The 26,667-nt window shown below is 51.3% G+C and overlaps 3 protein-coding genes and 3 non-coding genes across 9 annotated transcripts; 1 reads left to right on the top strand and 5 right to left on the bottom strand.

Moving 5' to 3' along the window:
• Positions 1 to 3,776: 3,776 nt before the first annotated feature.
• Positions 3,777 to 7,742, top strand: Acp4 (acid phosphatase 4). The gene is made up of 11 exons (XM_027920300.2): positions 3,777 to 3,887; positions 3,955 to 4,059; positions 4,129 to 4,215; positions 4,923 to 5,069; positions 5,330 to 5,428; positions 5,496 to 5,591; positions 6,355 to 6,487; positions 6,578 to 6,660; positions 7,040 to 7,161; positions 7,373 to 7,548; positions 7,627 to 7,742. The coding sequence occupies exons 1-11, from the start codon at positions 3,777 to 3,779 to the stop codon at positions 7,740 to 7,742; spliced, it is 1,275 nt and encodes a 424-aa protein (XP_027776101.2).
• Positions 7,743 to 8,454: 712 nt separating this feature from the next.
• On the bottom strand, positions 8,455 to 13,171 carry LOC114079228 (Friend virus susceptibility protein 1). Of its 4 annotated transcripts, none has more exons than XM_027920392.2 (4): positions 13,120 to 13,169; positions 11,851 to 11,894; positions 10,351 to 10,391; positions 8,455 to 10,001 (listed from the first exon to the last, which is right to left on the bottom strand). In XM_027920392.2, the coding sequence occupies exon 4, from the start codon at positions 9,991 to 9,993 to the stop codon at positions 9,124 to 9,126; it is 870 nt and encodes a 289-aa protein (XP_027776193.1). In that variant the 5' UTR covers positions 9,994 to 10,001; positions 10,351 to 10,391; positions 11,851 to 11,894; positions 13,120 to 13,169; the 3' UTR covers positions 8,455 to 9,123. The 4 variants fall into 4 exon arrangements, with proteins under 4 accessions (XP_027776193.1, XP_027776194.1, XP_027776195.1 ...); XM_027920393.2 differs by lacking the exon at positions 13,120 to 13,169 and adding an exon at positions 12,905 to 13,104; XM_027920394.2 differs by having other exon boundaries at positions 8,455 to 10,391; positions 13,120 to 13,171.
• On the bottom strand, positions 10,105 to 10,195 carry LOC114079308 (small nucleolar RNA SNORD88). Its single transcript, XR_003580463.1, has one exon. It is a non-coding gene; the product is annotated as a small nucleolar RNA SNORD88 (small nucleolar RNA).
• On the bottom strand, positions 10,478 to 10,569 carry LOC114079307 (small nucleolar RNA SNORD88). Its single transcript, XR_003580462.1, has one exon. It is a non-coding gene; the product is annotated as a small nucleolar RNA SNORD88 (small nucleolar RNA).
• On the bottom strand, positions 11,963 to 12,053 carry LOC114079306 (small nucleolar RNA SNORD88). Its single transcript, XR_003580461.1, has one exon. It is a non-coding gene; the product is annotated as a small nucleolar RNA SNORD88 (small nucleolar RNA).
• Positions 13,172 to 16,444: 3,273 nt separating the features above from the next.
• On the bottom strand, positions 16,445 to 21,100 carry LOC117794547 (uncharacterized). The gene is made up of 5 exons (XM_034635180.2): positions 20,361 to 21,100; positions 19,808 to 20,082; positions 19,360 to 19,506; positions 16,885 to 17,016; positions 16,445 to 16,512 (listed from the first exon to the last, which is right to left on the bottom strand). The coding sequence occupies exons 1-5, from the start codon at positions 21,098 to 21,100 to the stop codon at positions 16,445 to 16,447; spliced, it is 1,362 nt and encodes a 453-aa protein (XP_034491071.2).
• Between the last annotated feature and the right edge of the window lie 5,567 nt (positions 21,101 to 26,667).

The following is a 26,667-nucleotide window of genomic DNA, read 5'->3' as shown; positions in this document are numbered from 1 at the left end:
TTAGCTGCACCTCTCTCCCTTTCCCTGGCCTCTGAGCCAAAGAGGGGAAAAACCTCTGGAACCAAGAGGGGGTCGTCGGGGAGACCAGAATGGTGGCCATGGTGACCAGGGAAGTGCATTCTGGGTAGAGGGGACATTTCTACAGGGGATTGGGGGAGAGTGGGACACAGGTGTGAGATGTCACGGGGAGTCTCTGAATTTGGCATTGAGATGAATAAGATCCGAGAGCCCAGAACGCACACGCGTGCGAGAACAGGTAAGGTGGCCCAGGTGAAACTCACTCCTCCAGCGTCCACCACACACAAGGGACAGCAATGCAATGGTGGTTGGGTTGGTCACCAGTTTGGGGTGGGATTAGAAGTTGTCAGGTGGACTGTGGTGTTAGAGTCTGTAAACAAGTCAAAATAACACCTGGCATTTTGCCAGGGGAATGTTAAAGTTCGTAAACAAGTCTGGATGGTGCCTGGCAAAATGCCAGAGGGAGTGGTTTGAGAAGTAACAAAAACAAGCCATTGAGTGTGGAGATTCCTTATTGGTTGACTGATGTATCTAGTTTATGCTAATTAGATAAGCTGTGTGGAATGTATAAATACTGCTCCTGTCCTGCAATAAACGGCTCCTACTCCTGCTGTATCAACGTACACAAGTTATTCGTCACCCCCCGGTTATTTTGCAGCCAGCCGGCCTTCTACAGATGGTGGCCCGTACGGGGAGCCCCGGGACACTCGGGGGCATCCGGAGTTCCTGCCTTCGTGCCAGTAAAGACCAAGGTGGAAGAATTTCTAGTGTTGCTGAAAACCGGATGAGACTTTGGCTGAGAAACGGGCGAGACTTCGAATCAAGCTAGCTGCCTGCAGAACTTACCTGGACTGTGATTTAAGCTAGCTGCCTGCAGAACTTACCTGGACTGTGATTTACCTGGACTGTGAGTTAATCTATTGAGACACTGCTTTATCTGAACTGAGATCTATTGAGACACTGCTTTACCTGGACTGAGACAACAAACTGTAATCTATAACAAATTGTAACTCGGTATCTTTGCTAACGGTGTCATTGCTGGTATAATTTTTCCAAGGGCTTCTTGCATGGAGCCATCAATTGGCTTGGTATTGTGGCATTTTGTATCCTCCCTTTCTGTTTGTAGCAGGTTATTTATGGTGTTTCTGTAAAAACCACTATGGTCGTTATTTAAATTAAACAAAAGGGGGAAATGTTAGAGTCTGTAAACAAGTCAAAATAACACCTGGCATTTTGCCAGGGGAATGTTAAAGTTCGTAAACAAGTCTGGATGGTGCCTGGCAAAATGCCAGAGGGAGTGGTTTGAGAAGTAACAAAAACAAGCCATTGAGTGTGGAGATTCCTTATTGGTTGACTGATGTATCTAGTTTATGCTAATTAGATAAGCTGTGTGGAATGTATAAATACTGCTCCTGTCCTGCAATAAACGGCTCCTACTCCTGCTGTATCAACGTACACAAGTTATTCGTCACCCCCCGGTTATTTTGCAGCCAGCCGGCCTTCTACACTGTGGCAGTGACAGTGGCAGCAGCTTCCTGCCTCTGAACCTTAGGAACAATGATGTACCTTGGCTGTGACAGCCTGAGCCACTGGGCCAGCCTCCCACTCACGCTGTAGGCCCCTGCCACGATTTCTGTCCCTTCGCCCACGCTGCCAGAAACAGGGAGCAACGAACAAGCCGTGGACCCTCCTGTGGAGGCTGAAGGCTGTGCACTCCCTCCTGAGATGCCCCTGTGCCCACACTGACCTCCGCTCAGGTGCCTTGGGCTGCTTATCCGAGTGTCTAGAAAAGGACACCAGTTTGAGGTGCACGATGTGCTGTCCAAGTGGGGGTGGGGGGAAGCCGTGCTCCGCCTCTGATCCCCACTCCCAGCAGTGATGCCCCTGACAGGGACAGCGGGCAGGAAGCGGCGGCTGAGTGGAAGTGTGCACTCTGGCTCCTTCGTGGGGCAGTGCCGGGAGGGGGGGTGTCACTTAAGACAGTCTTTTTGTGTGCTTTTAATATATAAAAAATAGGCTCTACCAGGTTGTTTGGAGGACTGAGGATTCTAATATGCACGCAGTGTGTGTCTGTACCTATCTACATCTACCACAAAAGCCAGACTACGTGGTCTCGTTATTCAGGGCGTCTTCCTCATTATTTATGGCAGGATTGCTCTCATTATCTGCAGTAGTTGCGCTGGGTACCTGGGAGTGTGGCATCAGTAAATACAATGATTTGCTTCTGGAAAATGTATAGACAATGCTGGGCACAGTGGCGCACGCCTGTAATCCCAGCAGTTTGGGAGGCTGAGGTAGGAGGATTGTGAGTTCAAAGCCAGCCTCAGCAACTTAGCAAGGCACTAAGCAACTCAGTGAGACCCTGTCTCTAAATAAAATACAAAATAGGACTGGGCATGTGGCTCAGTGGTTGAATGACCCTGAGTTCAGTCCCTGGTACAAAAAAAAGTATAGACAGACAGTTCCTGGTTTGACTTGTGAGTTTTCAACTTTACGATGATGCCGAAGGCGTGTGCACTGGGTAAAAACTGTACTTGAACTCCCGAGTTTTGCTCTTTTCCTGGGCCAGGAGGGGGTGGGGAGATCCTCTCCCACCACCCTGGGCAGCCACCACCCTGTGAGGGGCTGCCAGGCTGTGGGACTCAGTGAGTCAGGGGTGTTGAAGGCATTTCTGACTTACGATGTTGGGATGGGTGCTCATTGTAAATTGAGGAGCATTTGTGTATATATTAGAGGAAATATTTATTTTATTATTATTTACTTTATTTAAACATATTTTATTAATGAAGTGATGGATCTTTTTTCACAGATTTTCTATATTTTAAAAAATTTAACAAGACCTATGACTAGGTTAGGATGATCCCAGACAGGGCTCTGGACTGGACAAAACAACTGTAAGGATTTGGAGAGAAATTGGGGGACATTTGGATAGAGAGTGGGGATCACATAAGAAGAAAGCACTCTTGTCATAGGAAGAGGAGACAGCTAGGCATGGACATGCCTGTCTCCCAGCTATGGGGAGGCGGAGGCAGAAGGATGGAAAGTTCAAGGCCAGCATTGGCCACTACCCAGACCCTGCCTCAAAATAAAATAAAAAGGGCTGAGGGTGTAGCTCAGTCGTTGAGTGCTTGCCTAACCACCCCGGAATCAACCCGCAGTAACTCAAACCAACCAACAAACTGCCTAGGAGATACTCTTTGAAAACCCCTTTCTCTAAGTGCTGAATATATTTGAACTCATCTGATCCAATTTGTGAAATTACGGCACAGAGAGGTGGGATGACTTGCCCAAACTCACACAGTTTATATATAAATGGTGAAGCCAGGATTTGAACCCAATCTGTCCAATTATTGGACTTGTGGGTCCAACTACTGGGCCCTGTTGGTTTTGATCAGCTGCAGGTGGAAGAAGTTAATCTCCAAGAAGCCCAGGAAGGCTTCTTGAGTCCCAACATTTAGGAGCAAGGAAGGGAAGAACAGATTCAGAGTAGGGGAAGGAGAGGGAGGAGAGGAGAGGGCGACTCCCTCAGGCAATGACTCTGCCCAGGCCTTGGTTTCCTATCTGTGTGATGGGTGGTGGTAACGGTGGAGAGTACACGGGTTAATCCAGCGTGGGCTGGCGAGGCACCGGGAGCTGCTGCGGGGGCGTGCCGGGGCCTGCGCCGGGGCCTGCTCCAGGGGCTGCGGCACAGGGTAATGAGCAGGCGAGGCCCCGGCGCAGTCGGCGGCGGCTGAGCTCAGCGTCTGGGCTGCGTGGAGATGGCCGGACTGGGGTTGCAGGGCCATGCTGCTGGACTGCCCCTCCTGCTGCTGCTGCTGCAGCTGCCGCACCAGGCCCTGCCAGAAGGACCCCTGGCGTTCGTGGCTCTGGTGAGCTGCCCCCACCCACCTGGCCCCTCCTCTGTCCCAGGCCAGCCCTGACCCTATTTGTCCCCAGGTGTTCCGCCATGGCGACCGGGCTCCGCTGGCCTCCTATCCCACAGACCCACACAAGGAAGCCGTTTCTGCCCTGTGGCCTCGAGGCCTGGGCCAGCTGACCAGGGTGAGAAGCGTGGGGGCGAGGTGCGTGGCTGGGTGAGGAGGGTGTGCTGAGGCCTTGCTCTGTCCCCAGGAGGGAGTCCGCCAGCAGCTGGAGCTGGGCCACTTCCTGCGGAGGCGCTACAAGTCCTTTCTGAGTCCCCAGTACCGGCGGGAGGAGGTACTGGCACGTTTACCTGTACCTGGCTCCCTGACCTCCCACGTTTGACTCCAGTGCTCCCTTTGGGTGCCACCTCTGGCCTTTGCCCTCCATCAATTTGCCCTGCATTCTATGGACCTCAGAGTCACCAATAAACCTACATTGACTTCTAATCTCACCTCATTCTGACCCCCTGACCTCTGACCTTACTTTCTGACCTCCACCTTTGTCTTCACTCCCACTGACTCCAACTAGACCTCTGACTCCTAAACTCAATTCTTTTCAACTTGTCCTCCTGACCTCCAGCATTTGATCTCTAGCCTTCAGTCCTTCATCCATTCTAACCTTCCTTTTCTGATATTTAGGATCAGGCCTCCTGACTTCTGACCCTGATCCCTCTGAGGACAATATACCTAACTATGGCAACGTCCCCGCCCCCCATCCTCAGTTTGACCTCTTGCCTCCATTCCCCTGACTCTGATGATCTTGACCGTCATCTACCCAGCTGACTCCTTCAACCCTCGCCTACCCAACACCTGCCCTCCAACCTGAGGGCTCCTAACATTGACCTCTGACACATTTAAAGGCCAGACATTTGAACCCACCTTAAATGCCTAATCTTTAATCTGTTTTCATGACCTTCAAGCAACACCAAACTGAATCTAAAGCCATTGATTTGCCACCACATCTGACCCTGTGCCCCTTCCTGTTGCACCCCCCCCCCCCAGGTGTACATCCGGAGCACAGACTTCGACCGGACCTTGGAGAGCGCTCAGGCCAACCTGGCTGGGCTGTTCCCGGAGGCAGCCCCGGGGAGCCCTGAGGCGGACTGGAGGCCAATTCCTGTGCACACGGTGCCTGTTGCTGAGGACAAGGTCTGGGGCTGAATGGGGGTGGGAGAGAATAAAGAATAAAGACATTGAGCTGGAGAGGGATGGAGGTGGCTCAAGGCCTGAGGGTTGGTCAGCTTCCAGAAGCCTCATATGGCTCAAAGCAGTAAACCTGTCTCTGGGCTGAGCTGTCCATGGGCAAGCCACCCCTCCCATGAGACTCATCTGGATTGGGGAGAGACTGAGAGGGAGACAGGGCCTGAGACCCGGGGCCCACTGCTGTCCTGAGCCTCAGTTTCCTTCAGTTGCTGAGATTCCCCATGCGCAGCTGTCCTCGATACCATGAGCTGCTGCGGGAGTCCACAGAGGCCGCCGAGTACCAGGAGGCCCTGGAGGGCTGGACGGTGAGCAGGGTGATGGGCTGGCGGGGCAGGGTGCCAGGTTCTAGACTCACCCAGCCTGTGCACCCAGGACTTTCTGACTCGCCTGAGCAACTTCACGGGGCTGACGCTGGTTGGGGAGCCACTGCACAGGGCATGGAAGGTTCTGGATACACTCATATGCCAGGTAAGCCCCCTGCCCTGTCCCTCTGGACCAAGTGGTTCAAATCGTAACTTTGCCCCATGCTACTGGGTTTCCCCATCTGCATACCAGGAATGGCTGCCCATCTCCTCTGTGATTGCCACAAAGATTAAAGTGACTAATCCATGTAACAGGCTTATGGGAGCAGCTGGCACACTGGGCCACACAGAGGTGGAGGCTGTTTTGGCAATACTTTCTCTGCTATCCTGTACTCAGAAAAGCTCCATAAACCAAAACTTGGGCAGCAGGAGTGGACCTGACGCGGTGCCATGCACAGAGGGAAGCGTGTGTGGGGTTACAAGGACTGCCCATGCCCTCCTTAATGTCTAGATCCCAAAACGCCTCTGCCTAAAGGTGTCAGATAAGAGCAGCTGAACTGTAGAATGAGACAACTGCTGCTGGGCGGTGGACCATGCCTGTAACCTCAGACTTCAGACTTAGGAGGCTGAGGCAGGAGGGTTGTCAGTTCAGGCCAGCGTGGCAATTTAGTGAGACTGTCTTGAAATTTAAAAAAAGGGGGGGGGGGGGGGCTGAAGATGTAGCTCAGAGGCAGAGTACCCCAAGGTTCAATACCCAGTACCAAAAAAAAAAAAAAAAAAATCACTATTGCCCACACTATGACTCCCCCCTCCCCCAGCCCACAAGGGCAGGAAGGAACCAGCAGTTAATGGGGTAGGGCACCAGAGGGCCCAGGAGCACTAGGGGCAACTCTGGATGTGCCCTCTGTCTTCCCTCCCTGTCTCTCCAGCGAGCTCACGGACTTCCCCTACCTTCCTGGGCCTCCCCTGACGTCTTGAGAACTCTGGCTCAGATCTCTGCTTTGGATATTGGGGCCCATGTGGGCCCACCCCGGGCAGCAGAGAAGGCCCAGCTGACAGGGGGTGAGGTGTGGGGCTTGGAGGTAGGGAAGGTGGGGGGTTGAGGTTCCTTCCTCTCGGGGTGGGTTCTAAGCACTGTTCCTGCCCCTTCAGGGATTTTGCTGGATGCCATCCTTTCCAACTTCTCCCGGGTTCAGCGCCTGGGACTGCCCCTCAAGATGGTCATGTACTCAGCTGTGAGTTCTTGGGAAGGGAAGGCAGTGCCTCATGGGCACAGGGATGAAGGTCACATCAGTTTGGGTGAGGAAAAGCTGGTGGTCCTAATGCAATCTCAGCCCACTGCCTTGGATACCACCATCCCCGAATCTTAACTCTCAGACTAGAGGTACACTGTGGAAGGACAGGCTCTTTCACCAGTGTCCAACCATACATTGCCATTACTTGATCATATTTAGTGGCTACCTGTTCCCCCCAGTGAGGAGGCAGGAGCAGGCTTGGTGGACTGGTTCTAAGTGGCTGGGGAATATCTGGGAGGCAGCTAGATGCCCAAGACTAGAGTTTGGGAAAGAGCCATCCAGGGGGAAACCCTGTCTCAGAACTTGGATCTCCCTGCAGCACGACAGCACCCTGCTGGCCCTCCTAGGGGCTCTAGGCCTCTATGACGGGCACACCCCACCCTATGCTGCCTGCCTTGGTTTTGAGTTCCGGAAACGTCTCAGGGACCCAGAAGATGGAGGGTGAGGAACTGGACATTGGACAGGGGAATGGGCTGGAGGGGTGATGGACAGGCAGAGGGCACTGCCAAAGAACCTGCCTGGAAGGGACAGTTGGATGAGATTGACAGGTTTGAGTCAGGAGCATTTCTCCATTCAGCAGCTCTCCCCTGATCTGGGCTCTTCCTTCAGCCAGGGTCAGTGGTAGGTGTCACCCTTTCCTCTCTCCCTCCAGGAACATCACCATCTCCCTCTTCTACCGCAATGACTCTGCCAGACTACCCTTGTCCCTGAGCCTCCCTGGGTGCCCAGCCCCCTGCCCACTAGGGCACTTCCGCCAGCTGACTGCTTCAGCCCGACCGCCAGTGCATGGGGCCCCCTGCCATGACTATGAGACTACCACTCCCCCAGGTGACCGCTCTCTAAGCTGGGGTAGTAGTTGGGGATCCCCCAGACCTGAGATTCACAACCCCCAAGTTCTTCCTGCAGCCACCACAGTGCCCCTGCTGGCCGGAGCTGTGGCCCTGCTGGCTGTGCTTAGCCTGGGGCTCGGCTTGTTGGCCTGGAGACCTGGCTGCTTGCGGGCCTTAGGGGGGGCCGTGTGAGCTGGGAACTTGGGGTAGCACCTCCCCTCAGCTGACTGGATCCCAACACGTGTTCTCCCGCTGCTCTGGCTTGTCACTGTGTCTGTGTGCGTGGAAAAGGGCTGGGTGGGCTCCCTGTCATGGAAGCCAGTGTGCAGGTGGCACACACATGCATGCTGCGTGGCTGCTTCTGTACTCCCATGTGGACAAACATGCAGGTGTCTGTCCATCTCCAGCACGGCCCCCTTGCTCCACACACCTCAGGCAGCAGCCCCTGGAGAGCAAGGCAAGGCTGGTCACTCCAGGATGGGGGTGGCCAGCAAGGTAGGCAAGGACCACACAGGAAAAGTTAGGTCCAATACCAGCAAGCCCAGGCCCCAGCCACATGCGACTGCCTACAGGTTGGTCAGCCATCTTTGGCCCCAGGAGGGAAGCTCTCCTCTCCCACCAGTTGAGAACCAGTGGTTATACCACCACCACACTGGAGCACCCTGGTCAGCCAACCTGCTTGTCGTTACCAAAGGTGCCCAGTAGTCACAGGGCCTCCAATAATGAAGGCAACAGCTGTGACCCATTTGTACTTTCTGGCCCTGGGAGGCTGTTCACATCAGGCTCACACTTCCATCAGATCACTGCAATGGAGATGGCCCTGAAGGTGGACAAGCCCATATGTATCTCCCCTACTTCAGACCCAGCCCATGTCAGGACAGCAAACACCACAGCTCACAAAGGGTGATATGCGTACCATTTATTGGGTACCTGTGAAAACAGCACCACCAGCTGTCCCCAAACCTGTGATCCTGGTTCAGATCCCCCTAAACCTACCTCAGACACTGGCCCAAGGCCAGATGTACAAATTTGAGAAACCAGACCCACCTGGAGGGATGGCTGCCCCTCCCTGGGAGGCACTCAGCAAAGCACACCTTAAAATGGAAGCATTACAATAGTTAGAAAAGGCAATGACCTTCACTAAAACCAAAATGTCATACATGCTTAACATATTAAGTAAAAATATTGCCTCTAAAACCTAAAAAAAGTAAAAACAAGATGCCAGGTATTATAGGCTATGGGGTATTCAATTGGCCCCTAGTGCTTTTGGGCTCAAATGGCAGAGGGTGAGTCCACTACTGTGCCCAATCACCCTGCAGCCATGCCAAGATAAGTTGGCACAACCCACTCCAAGGCCCAGTTGGGCAAGTGGCTGTTTTTGTAGCTACTCCCTTAACATCTCTGCAACTGGAGTAGCCAGGGACAAGACACCCCTTTCTTTTTAAGGGTCTCCGAACATGACCTACAACTGCTTGAGTTACATGGGAAAGGTGTAGGCAAAGGTCCTCCCTGAACTCTGGGCTGAAAGCAGCTCTTCTGGAGTTTGGCCTCTCACCCCACTCACTGGAAGGGGCTAGTCATGGCGTATGGGCGGCTCCTCCCCACAGGCCTGGTCAGAGTAGGGAGGTGGAGGCGGCTGCTCCTCTCCTAGCCCATAGACTGGCTGGCTGCGGCTGCGCTTGGCCTCTTTGATGTACAGCTCCAGGAGGACCTTGGTGGGCTGCTTATCCACTCTCTCCCTGGGCACCCCATGGCTGAGTAGCCAGCCGGTGAGGTCCTTGCGTGTGGGGTTAGGCCCCAGCATGAGCTTGGCACGGCCTGGCTGGCTCTGGCGCCACAGCAAACCTACATCAGCAATTGTCTGGATCTCCATCACGGCCTCCAGCACGGTCATGCCCTTGACCAGCAGGCTGACCAGTGAGAGCCGCAGTTCTGAGGGCGCAGCTGTAAGCAGGCGTCTCTGCAGGCCCTGAGTGAAAGGCACGTCCTCTGGCGCTGCATATTCGGGCTCAGGAGGTGAGAGTGGCGAAGGCAGCTCACGGTAGATCCAGTCGAGCATGCCCAGCTCACGCACCAGCTGGATGCCCTCCTCCATAGTGGTCCAGGGACGGAAAGGCAGTTCAGTGGCCTCAAAGTGCAGGAAGGATTCCCAGCGCTGGCGCCAGGCCTGTAGTAGCCAGGTGAGCAGCGTCTTACAGCCACCCCGCAGCGTCTTGCAGTGGTAGTTGAAGATGGCATCATGGGTTAGGTCACCCAGCAGTGCCAGCTCCCCGGAATTCAAGGACAGAGCTGGGCCCCCCTGGTCATACACCCGCAGGATCCAGGTGATCATAAGCTCGTTGGGGTTCTGCTTGAAGCGCCGAGAAATGGCCAGGAGCTCAGTATATGTATAGTAGCGGTCTCCCCGGCCCATCTGGGTGGGTGCCAGCACTCTCTCAGCCATGGCCACAGCTGCCCCAAGGCAGGGAAGAGCAAGAGGGTCAGGAAGGGCACTGCTGCAGAAGCTGTGTGAAGTAGAAAGGGCCACACCCCCACCCAGCACCTCCCTGGAGTGGGGGCCCTCAGATCCCCAGGTGTCTAAGGTCCTGGGTGGCACTATATCTTCAGGGGCAGTCAGAGCCCAGTGCTGAATATCATGGGGTCCCCAAGCTCAACCCTGATAGGATAGCAACCCAGGCCCAGCACAGCCCTCCCTTCCCTCCCAGCACAGGGTTACTATGGAGATTAAGGAAGCCACTGCTTCACAAGTACAGGATGCTGAGCTGTGCTCCCTACCAACAGGCAGCTCCTCCGCCCTTACCAGGAGGGAAAGCTGGGCAGCAGGACACCTGGAGAAGCCACCTGTAGACAGGAGAAGGGGAGGGAAAAAAGGTCCGTGGGGTACAGGTAAATCATTATTATCCCAATCCATCCCCTACCAGGAGCCAGGACCCCTCAGACCCCCAGGTGTCAAAGGTCCTGGGGGGCACATTATCCTCAAAGAATGGTCAGAGCCCAGTGCTAGACATCACAGGGGTCCTGGTGTTACCCCCTTATTCAGACCCTGGGGTCACTGCAGTCCTGAGAGGACACTGCTTATTAATTTCAGAGATCTGGGCAAGAAAATGACAGCCCCTAGTTCCCCTAGCCCACCTCTCACTGTCCAGCTTAACCCTACATATTTCTTGTGTTATGATGATCTGCAGTCAAGTAACCTAAGCCACCCTGAGGCCACTCCTCCACATGGAGGGTTGGACTGGAGGTACTTATGGGCAGCCTACAGGCAAGTGGCAGATCCGAAGCCCAGGTCTGCTTTTTCCCTAACCAAGTCTTGCAACTTACCTAACTTGGAAAGTGACCTCACCAGGACTTTTCTGTAAAAACCAGAACAGGGCCTCAACCTTCCACTGGGACTCTGGTAGAGCTCAGAGTTCATGTTTCTCAAGGTGTTTCTTTCCTCTGCTCACCTAACATCCCTGCCCAAATAGCACCATGCTGACTCCCTTTCTCCAGGACTTCCCCACATCCACACCTGTTCAGTGCTCTGCAGGGGACAACCTGGATTATCGAAGGTCTTAAGCCTCCAAGAGCACAGAGATACACTTTCAGGTCTATTTCATTGCAGCCATTGTCCTCCCTACTCTTGACACCCCAAGAGCAATAGAAAATCCTGGAACTGAGAACACTTTTTTTTTTTTTCCCAATAACAAACATATGCCTATCTTATGATGTAGCTCTTTTAAACACAAAACATTCAAGATAAATCCTGATATTTTTACAATGGCTATTATGTAAATTTAGGGTTCCTTCAATTATCAAATTACATCCAAATGTTTGACTGTAAGCTACTGTTTTGCTTAAAGGTACACTGTACCCAGTCCACAAAACCTGCAATATGAGAGGCAATGATAATGCTGAGTCAATGTTTCATTTCCTCTGTTCAGTCTGAAAATTTTTTGATTACTCCTTCTCCCTAAAACCCAAATACTCTTCTTCTTCCCCATCTTATTCAACCCTTTGCCTTTGGAAAGCAGGAAACGCCACCAGCACCACCCAACTGTGCAAAGGATTCAGACCATCTGCTCCTGAAGATACACCCACCTTATGAATACAGCAACTGAAGCTTAGGAGAGGGATTGCTCTGACCTCTATAAGCCAAGGAACAGCAGAACTAGGGTCTGGATGTATGAGTAGTTGACTGGGTTCCCATGGATATAAAATGGTTTTAATATGTAATACTGAGTAAGACTGCTGGCACATATGTAAGACATCTTGTATTTTAGACCTGGATGGATCAGGGCATTGGAGCAAGGCTTCTTACCAAGATGGGATGATGGTGGGTAACCCCTCAGCTAGAAGATAGACCTGTAACATAGGAAGGACTTGATGAGGGTGTGGAAGAAACAGTTCATATGTCCAGACCATCAAAACCAGGGTTCCTCAGACCCCCAGGTGTCAAAGGTCCTGGAGAGCACTGTGTCCTCAGGAATGATCAGAGCCCAGTGCTAGACATCATGGGAACCGTGGCCCCTGTGCAATCACGTCTCAAGGCCATTACCTTCAAAGACAGGAAAACACAAAACTCAACTGACCCCCAACTTCTCACTGTCATACTTCCACACAGTAGTGGTCCTGAGATGGACCTTCAAACTCATTAACACGAAGAGGACCCCAATCTTTCCTGAACTAGCTATACCTACTAATGACCCTGAACCATGAGCATTGCTAAGATGCAAATCCTTTAGTAGGAGGCACAAGGAAAGGAAATGTTCTGGGAGAAAATAAAGCTAAACAACATAAACAATGGTCACAGACCCCTTGATTGTGTCAGGTTTGAACAAATCTGCTGCGAGTCATTTAAGATGACTTAGGAATACTGAACACTAAGAAAATCGCAAATAACCATATGAAGAAATGGGCTTCATTAACACACAGCATGTCAGCCTTAGGGAACAAATGTTGAGGTATTTGGGGTTAATTACAAACTTTATTTGCAAATACATTAAGATTAAAATCAGGTAGCCCACTCCAGGCTGGGGCTCCAAGGCAGGGTCTTGAAAACTAAGTTACAGAAGACCAATTCTTGAAGGTGAGCAAAGGCCTCGTCTTCTTTCTGCTCTACCTGGTTCTTTGCAATAGCCCAGTTAGTTCACTTGGAGACCCACTTCTTCCTTGATAAATCGGCATGTCGTCTCTGCCCTTACAGAAACCCCAACACCCTCTTCTCTTCCGTCCCTCAAGTCACACACCCCCTTCTCAGCTGCCCGCAAAACCGACAAGATGGCGGAAACCCGCGACGTGGGCACAGAAATGGCGCAGCCCATCCGCGCTGCAGACAAAGGAAGGCCCGCCCCGGCGCCTCGCGCCCGACCCACCTGGTGGAAGGAATCGCCGCCTAAGCGCCTCCACCCTCCCCGCACTAGACCTCCAGGCTCAACCCGCAGCGCCCTCGATGAGGCCCGAAAGAGTCCGAGACCCCGTCCACGCGACACGGCACTCTCGCCGCAGCCCAGGACACCTCGCGACACGTGCGTCCCAGAGCCCGGCCGCACAGACCGAGAGGCGCGCGGAGCGAAAAGCACCATCTCACCTGCCTCCCCACTCCGCAAAACGTGCGCGCGCCGCAGCGAGTCCCGCTTTATAGTACGCGCCGCTCTCAAGGCTCGGCCCCCGGCGTCAGTCTGGTTTCCGCCCTGGGGCACCCAAGGTACGCGCCTGTGTCGGGAACTCGGCCTTGGAGTTGAGGAAAGGAAAAACGGAGGTCGTCCCTAGAATATTCCAGAGCAAGCGGGAAGATGTTGTCTCTAGAGGCGGGAAAAAACAGGTTCAAGGGAATACCTATTACGAAAGTCTTGTCTCGCGCGTCAGGCAATTCTGGGGACAGCTCCAAACGAGGGCCGCCAAGAGAAAGGCCCCCGAGGACGGGTGGAGCCAAAAAGGGAAGCAACGGGAATTGCCAGCGCGGCAGTGGTGGAGCTGCGGATGCAGAGGCGGGGCCGGCGCTGAAAGGCGGGCCCAAAGTGGGTCTCAGCCGCATAGTGGGAGGCGGAGCCAGTGCAGAGATTGACAGAGGACCGTGCTGGGAAAGCGCAGCGTGGCGCCGAGTTAGAGGCGCAACCCGCGCGGTGAGAGGCGGGGCCGGAGCTAGGACGCGGCGCGGGGAGATGGGACTCCGGGGTCTCGGTGAGGAGGGCAGGGCCCGAAACCTTTGTTTGGTTTAGAATCTGAAGAACTGGACTTGGAGCTCCCCACCGTTTAGGTGGTTCTAGGCCTGGGGTCCTGGATTCTTTGAGGGGTTGGAGATTCAGGGAGTGTCTTTCAATGAACGTGATTCTAAAGATGTTTATTTTGAAAGTAAATGAAACTTTTCCACTCCAGACCTACTCACCAGAGGTTGCCACCATCACCTTTTGGGTGTGGATTTTGTACTTGGGCGCGCGCGCGCACACACACACACACACAGATGCTTTTTTCCGTTCCAGTTTGCCCCACAAACAGTCTTCCCTTGTAAGTGAAGTGGCACCCCCTCTCTCCACAGAAAATGTCTTAATTGGGCTTCTCCAGGAATTCTCACCATGGCTGATTTTGGGACTGTCAGCCAAAGAGTCTCTGAGAAAAAGTTCAATATGGATAAATTTCCTATTTTCCTGTTGCCCTGTTTTGCTTGGCCACCGGCCAGGAAGATACCAGCACTCCAGGTGCTGGGCACCCCCTTAATAATTTTTCACAAATGTATCCAGTAGTTTGTAGAAATGTGCTAAGGAGGCTTCTGGCCTTGAGCTGGGCTTCACAGAGATGTCTACATTTTTTAAGATAAGAGAACATACCAATTGGGCTCCATGGTAACAGCTGTCAGGGGAAGAAAGAAAGGGGAGAAGAAGCTCTCCCTTCTCAGGTGTTGTCCTTGAAGTATTAACTTGCCCAAAACAGTGAAGGAAAAAGCTGCTTTTGTGTGAACTTCTGCAGACTGTGGAACTTCTGAGCCCCTCCCCTTACATGCTGGGTATAAAACTCTGAAATTACCTGTATTCGCGGTTCAGAAGATTGACTGATTACAGCAAAGACTGTACCCTCTGAACCTGTCTGCAGCCAAATAAAACTGTTTCCTGCTACCTTCGGTGCCTTGCCTCTTTTGTCCCCACAACATAAGGACATATGGAAATACTTTGATCTTTTGCGTGAATAGTACATACTTTCTTTAGCTGGTCTCCCTGGTCATCTGGATTGCTTTCTTCCTTCTGATGAGGAGATTCCTTGCATGGACCTAGTGGTCTGAAGTGAAAGGAAAAGACTAGGTTTCTGCCTTTCGGAAATGAGATGTTTCCATCACTCCTCACTCCAGAGCAAAAGCAGAGTTCTCACTGTGACCCACAAGGCTCTGAGTGATCTCACCTCTCTGTTCCCTCTCTGCACTTATCTTCTTCCTCTCTCCCTTCTTGGCCTCTCTGGTGTTCCTGGGACCTGCCAAGTACATTTCACCTTAGGACCTTTGCACTTCTGTCTTAATGGGCCTAGAACTCTGTCAGTCTACATGGCTCTCTCATCCCTCAGTCATGTCTGTGCTCAGGTCAGCTTAGCATAGAGTCCCCCTGCCTTGCCTCCACTCCAGTCAGGCCCCCTCCTTCCTAGCCCCATATTCCTTATCCTCCTTTATTTTATTATAGCACTTATTCCCTAACATATTATTTCCTATTTGTTTATGGTTAATTTTTTTTTTTTGGCCTCTCTGCTAAAATGTCAATTCCACAATGATAAGGATTTGTGTCTAGTTTGATCACTCCTATAGATCCAGTGTCTGGCACATAGTTGTGGCTCCATCTATTTTAAAAAGAATGGATTTGGGGAACTATAGCAGGAGATAAGGGAAGGTTATCATAAACACATGGAAGGAGCACATTTTCTGGGGGCATTTTGTCAAATTCTACCTAGATTCATGTACTATCATTACCCCCATTTTATAGATGAGGAAACCTAGACCCAAATGGGTTCAACAACTTGCTACAGTCACAGAGCTACTAAGTGGCAAAGCCCAGACCAAAAGCCTGGCAGCTTGACCACTCTGTGAGGAGATAAAGGGGAGCTCGAGGGTGAGGTCCTGTGGGGGGACCTGGGCAATGATATAATTTTGTATTTGTGTGTTCAACCCTGCCTTGTTCAACAAGTGGTAGCCCCAAACTTTCTTCAAAAAACTGCTACATAGAAGAGCCTTGTGTCAAGGGACTTGGGGAAAAAGAAAGACAGGGTGAGTGTCAGACTGCTACTAAGGGAGAGAGATGAATTAAAGGTGGAGAGAGAATTACCTCAAAAAGGGTAAATTATTGGGGATTGCAGAAGTCAAAGTTGAAGACAAAGGGCATGGGAGAGAATCAGCTCTTAACATAAACATTGATTGGACATCATCTGTATGCCAGGGATCATTGTCCAGTCCCTGCTGATCTTGCGCCTTGGTCCCTTACCTCTGAGTCCCTTTCCTTCCCTGTCCCTCCAAACCCAGAGAACCCAAGAATGGCTGCATCAGAAAGATAGCAGTTCCACAAAATGCTTTCAAGGAACAGAACTAAATAAAGAATATTCCGGGCAGAAAATACAGGTTAGGGGCTGGGGATGTGGCTCAAGCGGTAGCGCGCTTGCCTGGCATGCATGCGGCCCGGGTTCGATCCTCAGCACCACATACAAACAAAGATGTTGTGTCTGCCGAAAACTAAAAATAAATATTAAAATTCTCTCTCTCTTAAAAAAAAAAGAAAATACAGGTTATTTCAAAATATAGGTTATTAATTTGAGTTTGGGGGGAGGTCAGAGGAGACTGAAAAAAATACAAGATTCTTGGTGGGGGTGGGGGCTAGACAGCAGGGTTGTCAGGTGCTTGACAAGTAGCCACGAGAGCAGGCCATTTGTGGGCTCATTCCCATGTGCTAAGCCCAGATGGCCTGGATCGCCAGGATGGACCAGAAATTCATATAATTCAGATAGGAGAATAAACCTGGGAGAGGAAGATGACAGAGGGCGTGAGATACAGAGTTCACTAGATTAATCCTACACTGCATCCAATCCCATCCTCAAACCCATCCTCATTCCTTAATTTATCTCCAAACCCTTCCTCATTCCTTAACTTATCTCCAAACCCATCCCTAAATCCAAACTTGGCTTTATCTCCTACACTGTCCCCAACCAACTTTTAAACTCAAACCCAATCCCACATCCAGCCCCATGTGTGTCCTAAACCCCATTTTTACACCTCAAAACCACCCTACCTAGCGCTGTCTGCAACCCCACTGCCATCCCAAACTATCCCACACAATACATATTTGTATCCCTGAAGCCATGCCTGAACCCAACCCATCCCAACTCAGACCATTCATCAGGAATAAGAAGACGGCAGTCCATGCCAGATAGAAGCTGATGCCCAGCTTGTAGGTCATGCCTTCCTGCAGGAACTTGTGGGCCTGCATCAGGTAGAACAGGACGCCCAATATGATACTGGCCCCTGCATGGACACAGATGTTAGTAGACCAGGAATCAGGTGTGTGAGAACCCCTGCTCAGAGTTGAGCTGATTCATTATTTCCCCCTCTTTTTTTGACCTCCCCAACCTTTATATCTCTGCTTACAAGGAGAGAACTGGCTCCTGACAATATCATGCTAGAGGGTATCGGAAGTCAAGTCTTGGTCTTTAAAAACTAAGCAACAATATTGAGGAAACCCATAGGCTTTTGTACTAACAGACCAGGTCTCTTATCCTGCCTCTGCACCTCATTTTAGGGCAACCACTCCATCTCTCTGAGCCTCTAATCCGAAGAGTGGGCATATCATAGTACCCATCCTGTAAGGTTAACATGAGGAGATATTGTGATCAGCACATTTCCTGGCGCATAGTAATTCCTCAAAGATGGATTATCATTATGTTAAGTCCTTAATTTTGGTCTTTTGAAGCAACAAAGATCTCAGTCTTTCTGGATAATTTGAAATGTTATGAATTAAAGGTAATTTATAAAAAGGAAAGACTTTTTCAGATTGTGGAGTACTGGCTAATTTGTGTTATAGAAAAATAATATAGGAGATGTTCTCTATTTAGTTAAAAGAGGGAAGCTGGGCACAGTGGTACATGGGTGCAATCCCAGCTGCTCAGGAAGCTGAGACAGGAGGATTGCAAGTTCAAGGTCAGCCTTGGCAACTTAGTGAGGCCCTAAATAACTTAATGAGACCTTGTTTCAAAATTAAAAAAAAAAATGGGCTGGAGATATAGCTCAGTGGTATATTGCCCCTGGGTTAAACCCTCAGTGTCCCCCATCTGTCCCCCCAAAGAGGGAATGGACAGAAATTATTTTCTTTTAGAAGAATGTCCTCTTTTAGATGTTTTAAATTAAGGTGGCTTCTGCTATTTGTACTTTATGTTTAAACAATTAGGATAAGCTAGCAGACAAAGTGGATAAATACCAGTTTCTAACAAGGAAACAGGAAGTTGAGAGGTCTCTATTCTTGGCTATACCATCAGTGTCCAAAAATATTTTCCCAAAGCAACTGAAAGTTGTGGTCAATTACTACAACTGACAGGAAGACAACATTCCTCATTCTAGAGCAAAATCCTCCCCCCCCCACACACACACTTTTTGCAACTGTGGCATGCAAATGGAAACTAAACATTTAAATCAGTATATCAATTTTGTGTTATTTGGATCAGGTGAGAGGATTCTCTTGGTAAGGATTTGTGCAAAGTTAAATAGCTGGCATCAAGTATTGACAATTTTTTCCTTGCTTTTGAAAGGCAGATTGCTACATGAAGAACCTCATCTGGATATGTCTGAAGTCTTGGGGACTTGACTATAGATGGGCCCTGAGAGTTTGTTTTGGGGGCCTAGCAGGGAAGCACAGTGTTCATATTCCCTTGACCAGAAAGCAGCCCTTTTCCATTAAAGGGGGTCATCCTCTTCTACTGAGCATGCAGCTTTGGAGGGACATACATGAAGTGACGAGGAAGTGGACACACACCTAGTCTTTCAGACCAGCCAATCCCACCCTGACCAATCAATGGGGTGACAGACGTGGCAACCAGATCACCTTCATGTCCAATACTGACATCCAATACAGTCCTCACTACATTTCCATATGGTAGGAAATTTTATCCTCAACCCACAGATGAGAAAAGTGGCTCAGAAAGAGGAAGCAGCTTTACCAAAATCAGAGAGCAGTGGTGGTGGGACAGGATTTGGGATGGGACTGGATATCAGGGAGAGGCTGGAGCTGAGGTTGTGTAGGGATGGGATTGTGGTTGAGGATGGTGATGGGTTGTGGTTGGGAAGAGGATAGATTGGATATGGATAAAAGGATGGAGTTGGGAATTGGTTGGGTTGGGTTTGAGGGTGAGGTTCATAGGTGGTAGAGGTGGGGGGGTGGAGATGGACTGAAGTTGAAGTTCACAGCTGATAGGATTGGGTTGAATTTGAAACAAATGTTGAGCACAATCAGGAATGGGAATAAGTTGGGTGTTGAGATTTATAAAGAGATTGGGGATACTTATGGGATTGGTTTGAAAAGAAGAGTTGGGATGGGGTGGGGATGGGAATGGATCTACAGTGGAGGATGTGGATGAGTTTGAGATTTGTTGGCAATGGAGGCAAGCGTTAAAGTTGAGCTTGATGTTGGGTCTGAATGTAGAGTTGGGTTGAAGGTTGATATTTTTATTGGGATAAGTTGGAGATTTGTAAGGATATAGGATTAGGGTTGGGGATAAAGGTGAGGAGTATGGTGGAGATGGGGTTGGGTTCCATGGTCAGTACTGGGCAAGATACTCCTCGCCTTGGTTCCTGAGGGAAGGATCTTAGGTGCTGTGCCTGTCATGATGCTGCTGATGAAGAGGAAGAAGTCCAGCATGGGCAGGTTGGAGCTGGTAAAGAAGAGGGTGCTTATTAGAGCCACACAGAGGCAGAAGCCGGTGATACTGGAGATAACGAGGAAGGCCCAGGAAAGGTCCAGCAAGTCTGGGGAAGGAAGAGAACCAGGAACACCAAGACTGTCTTTTCGCCTCTGAGCACAGGGGAGAGGGAGTGGGAGTTTTCTCATGTTAGGAAAATTGAAATTGGGCTCTAGAGGACTAGTGTTGAGGCTGGTACCTCCAGCATTCAGTATCCACCTCTGGGTCAGAAAGGACAGGTTATTGGGTAGTAGGAAGTAGGGTGGGCAGTGAGGACCATCCCAGGGAAGGGAAAAAACATTTTAGGACAGGAGAACGGGTTCCTGGGAGAGATGAGTCCTAGGGTGGTGAGGAGGGGCGGGCCTTACAAGCATTCTGGTCGTACTCATACATGCAGACAACGTCGGGGCACTGCATAAAGAAGATGGTGTTGATGGGGATGGTCTGCGGGCCATCGGGGTCCCCTGGTGGCTTCAGTGGCACCTGGAAGTGCATCCAGGGCTGGCCCAGAGAAATGAGACCAATGATCACCATGCCAGCCAGGCTCAGCACCAGGCTCAGCTGGCGGCTGATCTTCCTGGCCTCGTGCAGCAGTCGCCAGCCTAAGGGCAGCAGTGATTGGCGGCTCCATTTGTCCTGAAACCTGAATCAGATCATACACCATCATCGTCAGCACTGAGTCCAGCCACACTGCCCAGGCATCCCAGACCCAGCCTTCAGACCCTCTCTATCATGTGTCCATTCCAGATCTCACTGGATGCAGAGTCCCATTCAGGACCAGCCTGGAGGTAAGACTTCCAAGGCCTGTCACACCCTCCAATTTCTAATGCACCAGCTATGCTGCTGGTCCCTGACCTTTGACTGCTGCCCGCCCCTCAAAATTCTAGCCCAGACTGGTCTGCTGGGGTCCCTGCCTCTCACCTGGAGGAACCAATTCCGGTGGAGTACCGGGGCATATAGTTGTGAATGTTGTCCAGAGTGATTTGGCTGAGTTGGGGGCTGTGCGCATATTGTTTGAAACTCTCCTGGGAACCCCAGACAATTGATTCAATACTTTTGATACTGGCCTCAGGGCTGTGGGTAATGGATGGGGGGACATCAACACTGAGCCGGTTTTGTTTGAATGTTTGGCCGGTTCTCTCTACTGTCTGGAAATTTTCAAAATCGGTTTGACTATGGTTGCTAACTGATTGGATTTCAGTCAGGGAGGTGCTCAAGTGCTGATTTGGTTGACCATCTCGGGCACCAACCCAGCCATTGTAGGTAATGGATGGTGTGTCTTGGATACTAAACCGGCGATGGCTGCTATCTGGGTAAGACTCGTGGCTACTGATCCGGTGACTCTGCAAAATTGACAGGGGTTCTTGGATGCTGACCCGGCGCACGCTGAGGGATGGCAGAGGCTCTTGGATGCTGACCCGGCGACCGCTGGGGGTGGACGAAGGCTCTTGGTGGTGGACCTTGAGAATGCCAGTGGTGTGAGAAGGTTGGCTGCTGACCCTTAGAGTGCTGACGGCGAGCGGAGACTCTTGAGTATGGACTTGGGGATCAAGGGCAATTGACAAAGAGCTTTGGGTCTCAGCGTGGGTGCTATTGGGAGCTGCTGGCTGAGTGCTCTGCTGGTCGGGTGGAGGCTTCTGGGACACGTGGAGGCGCCGCATCAGGCCAGTCCCAGTGCATTCAGCTGCCCGAACTGCCTCAGCCCCTCCTTCTGGGCACCTCCATGGCCCCCGGAAGCCGGTTGGTTTCTCTCTGGGGTTCAAGAGCGGCCCTTTGGCATCTGTATCTCTCTGTCTTTTTGTCTGTTTCCTGGTCTCTCCCGCTCTCCCGCAGGTACGGCTCAGGGATTCAGTCTGGCCCACAGCTGGGGACGGATTGTGTTGGGGGTAGGTTCTATGACAGTTGGAGGGGTTCCAGGAGGTTAGGTCGTTGGCCAAGGCCTCAGACTTTACCCCACCCTTTCTGAGTGACTTGGAGGCTGGGCTGGGTCAGATTGGGCTCAGTATGGGGTCTGAGTGGAGTCACGATTGGATCAGGAAGGGGTAGGCTGGGTCAGTGAGAGGGTGGGGTCAGGGTGGAGGCGGCAGGGATGGCAGAGGCTGGGGTCGGGGCTGGTCAGAGCCCATGAATTCTGACAATTTCTAGAGGGCCTGAGACCTGCCTCTGTAATCCCTCTTGGTCCAGCCTCTTTCCTCACCCCTCCCAGGGCTTCTGGGTCAGCCTCCCTTGGTGGCCTTCTCCACTCCCCATAGCTCTCCTCTCTTGCTCCTTCTGTCTCTGCCCACTGCACCCTCCCTGAGCTTGCAGAGAAGGCCCGCTGCTTGCTCTCAAAGACCTGCAATTTAGGGTTGGGGAGAGGAGGAAGACTCAGCCAAGGCTTGGGGATCAAGAGGGTCACTAGGGGTACAGGTGCCCCAAGCTGTATGTGTGACCTCTCCTACTGGTGAGGGGTGGGGACTTTTCCAATCCCTGTCCTCCATTCTTTCCTTTGGCTTTGTGATAATCTTCTGAGGAAAAGAAAAAAAAAAAAAAAAAAAAAAAAAAAAAAAGAACCACAAACTTTTAAATGTCTTTATTTACATGAATATCCATGTCATTAGATTTTTTTCCCCCTCTCTGAGGTGCTGAGGATGGAATCCAGGGAATCATGCATGCAAGGCAAGTGCTCTCCCACTGAGCCACCTCTCCAGCCCCCTGTTATTAGATAGTAGATTTTTTCTTTTTCTTTTCTTTCTTTCTTTTCTTTTCTTTTTCTTTTTTTTTTGTACCAGGGATTGAACCCAGGGGCTCTTAACCACTGAGCCACACCCACAGCTCTTTTTTATATTTTACTTAGAGATGGTGTCTCATTGAGTTGCTTACAGCCTTGCTAAGTTGCTGAGGCTGGCTTTGAACTTGCAATCCTCCTGCCTCAGCCTCCTGAGCCACTGGGATTACAGGCGTGCACCACCACGCCCGGCCTGTTAGTAGATTTTGATGACTATATGACATTGTGTTTCACAGAGCATCTAGGTGGCATTCTTCGATATTGTAATAAAAAAATAACCAAAGGTGATTTTGAGATACTATTGATGATATATGATGCATTCCAATTTCAGGAGGGTTAAAAAATGTCAAAAAAATGTGCATTTTGCAATCAGTGAAATGTGGTCTTCTGTTGTGGATTGTTGAGAGATTTGTTTGGCATCTGGAACAGGGTCTCAAATGAAGTAACAGTGGTTTATATTATGAAGAATTCTTTCTTTCCCCTGTGGGTCCTGGTGCAGGGTTCCTTCTGTCTTTTTTACTTTACCCTCCATATGTCTGCTTAACCCTTTATCCTGTTCACATTCCATCCAGGGAAAGAGAGAAGGGAAATTATAAGACCTTCCCTTTTAGAGCTTGAAACACTTGTATTCATACCCCATTCGTCAGCACTCAGTCATATGGCCACTGAGAAGTGAGGGAACCTGGTAATAAAGCCTTCATTCTAGGCCTGCCCTTGCTCAGTTAGGGTTCACCTTCTGCTCTATCCAGCTTTTGTTCCAGAGCATAAGTAGAGGACTATCAGACTTTGCTGCCCACTGCTGGACTGTTGTGTTCTCGACCAATCCCCTGCTGTTGGACATTTAGATTAGTTCAGCTGTCAGCATTTATCACATTTGGTCTTGATATACTTGTGTGATTTTTGGTGTAATGCCTGCCTTTCTGATTCCTCGTGAGCTCCCTAAGGGCTGGGGTTAAACTGTCTGACTTTCAGTTCTATTTCTAGCATTTGGCACAAGTTTTAGCACATGGCATTGTTCAATAAGTGTTTGTTGAGAGAATAAACTATTAGTATGATTATTTTGCCTAGGCCAAACATCACGTTGCAGTGACTTTTATGTTTGTTTGTTTCTAGTTCTTTTTTATAATATTCATTTGGTAATTTATTAGAAATTCTGAACTAAGTAGAAATGACTTTTTAAAAAGGATATTGATGTTTATTTTCAGAAAATACTGCCAGCAGTATTTTCATAATTCTAGTATAGACTTTTTCTTCGTATAAAAGGGAAAGTAAGAATTGATTTCATTTAGAAAAGGCAAAATACAATTTATATAAGGGGAGATAAGAAGAAAAAAATCTGCAGATATATCTCTGTCTTTATATCTGTGTCTCCATCCATACAACCATTATTTAACATCTCTCTCTCTCTCTCTCTCTCTCTCACACACACACACACACACACACACACACACACACACACGGTGATCTGTCTTCCTTTCCTTGGGCACACTGCTGTGAGACCTCAGCTAATGGAAAGTCCAGTCAGGCAGTTTTGCCCCTGACAATTCCAGGTCTTTGGGTGTGGCTCTGTGAAGGTCAACAGCAGTCTGCTTCCATTACAGCTGTTATTTCTCTGCTCTCTGCCCCAGTTTGTGAGTCTGAAGTGGAATCATAGAAGCGGCACTGCTAGTGCTCCCATCTCAGCCTAGTAGTGCCAAGCCCACCCTGCCTCCCACCAGCTTCTCACCAGGACTGCCCACTCATGGGAGGTGGGACTTGAATGGCAAAGGGAAAGTTGGTAGGATCAAAAGCATCTGGGGCAGGAGCAGTACAGCATCTGGGTCCCTTTTGGACCCCATGGTTCTTGCCCTCAGGAACACACCTTGAAACTGGTATCATAGTGCCCTGGCCTGGGGTTTGGGGGAGGGATGGAGATAAGTGGATGCGATTGAGAGCAGAGTCGGAGCTGGAGTTTGGGGAACAGGGACCCGAGAATGGGGTTGGACACAAGCAGGCTGGAGCTTAGGATGGGGTTATGGGATTGGCATCAGAGTTAGCGATTGGAATGGGGATGTGTCTGGAACTGGAGGTGGGGATGCGGCTATGCTAGGGGTTAGGAAGGGGAGGATAATGTGAGTGGGATGGGCTGCTGGTAGTGTAGAGATGGGGATGCAACAGGAACAGTAGGTGATGAGGCTGTGGTTGTGGTATGGGTTAAGTGGGGGGGTGGTTGTGGGTCGGGGGGATGGGAGGGGATTCAGACTGGGATGAAAGGTGAGCTTGGTTTGGGTTGGGAATGGAGACTAGGATACAAGAAAGTGATGGAGAAGATCCAGCCCCCAGAACTCTCTTCTGCCCCAGCAGCTCAGCTCTCCTGGGAGGAGGACCGCAAGTTCATCCTGCGGGGCTGGTCTCTCGTCTTCATCGTTCTCTCTGCCCTGATGGTGTTCAGCGTGGTGGATGGGCAGATGGCCTACTTGCAGGGCTCTTACACTGGTTACCTGGGCTTCTGGACCAACTGCAGGAGGCACAAGTGTCCTGACACGGGCCAGGTCACCGGTCAGTTACCCTGCATGGGCTACAGGGCCTCCAGATGTATCCTGGAAGTGACTGAGGGTGGAGGTCTCCCGGGAGTTTCTGGGGGAGGATCTTAGGATTGGGGGTGTCTCTGGAGATTCTCTGAAGGTGAATTTTGAGAGTGGAGTTACTCTGGAGTTTCTAGGGGTGATTTTGAGGCTATCTGTGATCAGACCTAGGGTGCCTATTGGGCTGCTTATGGGTGTCAGTGTGATGCTTTGGAAGGTGGCCTGAGTGTCTGGGGGTGACTGTGGGTACTTGTCACCACTTCTCTAGTTCTCATTCACATGAGTAAGGGCCTCATGATGCTGGCCATGGCCCTGTGCCTCCTCCTCCTCCTCTCCATGAGCCTCTCCTTCCGACCGCTCTTCCGCCGCCTGAGCAAGCTGGACTTGGTCTTCAGCTCCCTCAGCATCAGCATTGGTGAGTGGCAGGGTAGAGGGTGCCCCCCAACCTCCTGCCTTGACGAGGCTCGCTGTCTGCTGGCCTTGGGGTGTCTCTTGGGCCCAAACCTTGTGTGTATTTCAGCCTGTTCTTTCTGTCAGCCACGTGTGTGAATTCCTTCTTTGCCACTGTCTTTCTCTTTTCCTCCCTTCCCCTCCCTCCAGGCGTCGGTCTGTCCTGTGTGCAAGCATGCCCATTTCTTTGCTTGTCCTAGAGGGTGGGAGAGGAAGTCCCTCTCTCTTCTCCCACCGTGATTCCTGGGGGTCACTGTCCAGCCTCCTGCCATCTCTGGCCCCACCCCAGTGCAGGGCTCCTGATTTTCCTCAGCCTGACGCTTTTTGTAGTCAACTGCCAGATATTGCGCCCAAGGCCACAGGTATCCTACATGGTGACCTTCTACCTGTGCTGGTGTGCCAGCGCCCTGATGCTGTGGGCAGGTAAGCGCAAGGCTCTGAAAGAAGTGCAGGGCGTTGGCAGGGCAGAGGGTGGAGCCCAGGGAGAACCAGAGGCAGCTGGCCTCGAGGGAGGTGGCGGGCCTAGGATGGAGCCCAGAGTCCAGCACCCACCCAGCCCCCTCTCCCAGGAATCTTGTCCTACTTAAACCAAGTGGGCGTATGGAGCCGCTACACGTCCTCCTTGGAGCGGCCGGTCAGCAGTCGCCGGTGGGCCTCGCAGCAGTGTCCGCTGAGGCGCTCGTGCCAGGTCCTGGACCTGCCCCGCCTAAGCGCCAGCAAGGACGGTTGCCTACGTTCCTCCAAGGAGTAACACCCAAGCTTCTCAGGTCACTGGTAACGGCTGTTGGGTGCCAGGCCGGCCTGTGCAGCGTGGCCACTTTCCAGAGATGAGACCTCCCAGGAGGCCTCGCTCGATGACCGCAGGCCACCTGCCCTCCGAAGACAAGGGCAAGCCCTGCCCCCTGTTCTAGGGTCCACCCTTTGCGGCTCTGTCTCCACCCGCTGGGTCTTCTTAAGGCCCCCCGCCGTGGAAGTCCTGGGGTTTTGCCGCTCTGATTGGTCCACCTTGTCCTGCCAAGCCCCAGAAGTGTGGCCATTTGAGTAGCCCCGCCCCTGGTGCCCCGCCCGCTCTGGCCATCCTCTCAGCCCTGGCAGTACACATCGGAACTCCCCTCCCAGAGGTCCAGCTCCACCTGATATGTGGACGTCCGCTCTTGCTCCCAGGGACACCCACTGCCCTGCATTTGGTATAGCCTCACCCTTCTGCTCAACAGGTGCCTCCCTAGGAGCGCATCCCGCAGCCCCTCCTGGATTCCTGCCACAATAAAACCTGAGGCTCTCCAGCCTCTCCCTGTCTGACTCCCTGGCCGCACCTGCCCTCCCAGGTTAGGGTCAGGCCCAGCATGAACTAACTAATGGCTGTGCTCCTGATTTGCCCTTTGGGGTCTGAGCCTTCCTCTGCCTGTTGGTGTACCTTGGTCAGGGCCCCTTTCTGTCCCCTGCCTGC

The sequence above is a fragment of the Marmota flaviventris genome, chromosome 18, assembly GCF_047511675.1.
Source record: "Marmota flaviventris isolate mMarFla1 chromosome 18, mMarFla1.hap1, whole genome shotgun sequence".
NCBI lineage: Eukaryota > Metazoa > Chordata > Mammalia > Rodentia > Sciuridae > Marmota > Marmota flaviventris.
Note: the sequence above shows the minus strand (reverse complement) of the source record. Positions and strands in the feature narration are given on the sequence as shown.

What these genes read in the sequence shown, in the direction of transcription:
- Acp4 (XM_027920300.2), top strand. Translation starts at nt 3,777, where the DNA reads ATGGCCGGACTGGGGTTGCAGGGCCATGCTGCTGGACTGCCCCTCCTG. An exon ending in CCCTGGCGTTCGTGGCTCTG is followed by an intron (nt 3,888 to 3,954) that starts GTGAGCTGCCCC and finishes ATTTGTCCCCAG; the next exon opens with GTGTTCCGCCATGGCGACCG. An exon ending in TGGATACACTCATATGCCAG is followed by an intron (nt 5,592 to 6,354) that starts GTAAGCCCCCTG and finishes CTGTCTCTCCAG; the next exon opens with CGAGCTCACGGACTTCCCCT.
- LOC114079228 (XM_027920394.2), bottom strand. Translation starts at nt 9,993, where the DNA reads ATGGCTGAGAGAGTGCTGGCACCCACCCAGATGGGCCGGGGAGACCGC.
- LOC117794547 (XM_034635180.2), bottom strand. Translation starts at nt 21,100, where the DNA reads ATGCGGCGCCTCCACGTGTCCCAGAAGCCTCCACCCGACCAGCAGAGC. An exon ending in ACCGGAATTGGTTCCTCCAG is followed by an intron (nt 20,083 to 20,360) that starts GTGAGAGGCAGG and finishes GATCTGATTCAG; the next exon opens with GTTTCAGGACAAATGGAGCC. An exon ending in TGAGTACGACCAGAATGCTT is followed by an intron (nt 19,507 to 19,807) that starts GTAAGGCCCGCC and finishes TTCCTTCCCCAG; the next exon opens with ACTTGCTGGACCTTTCCTGG.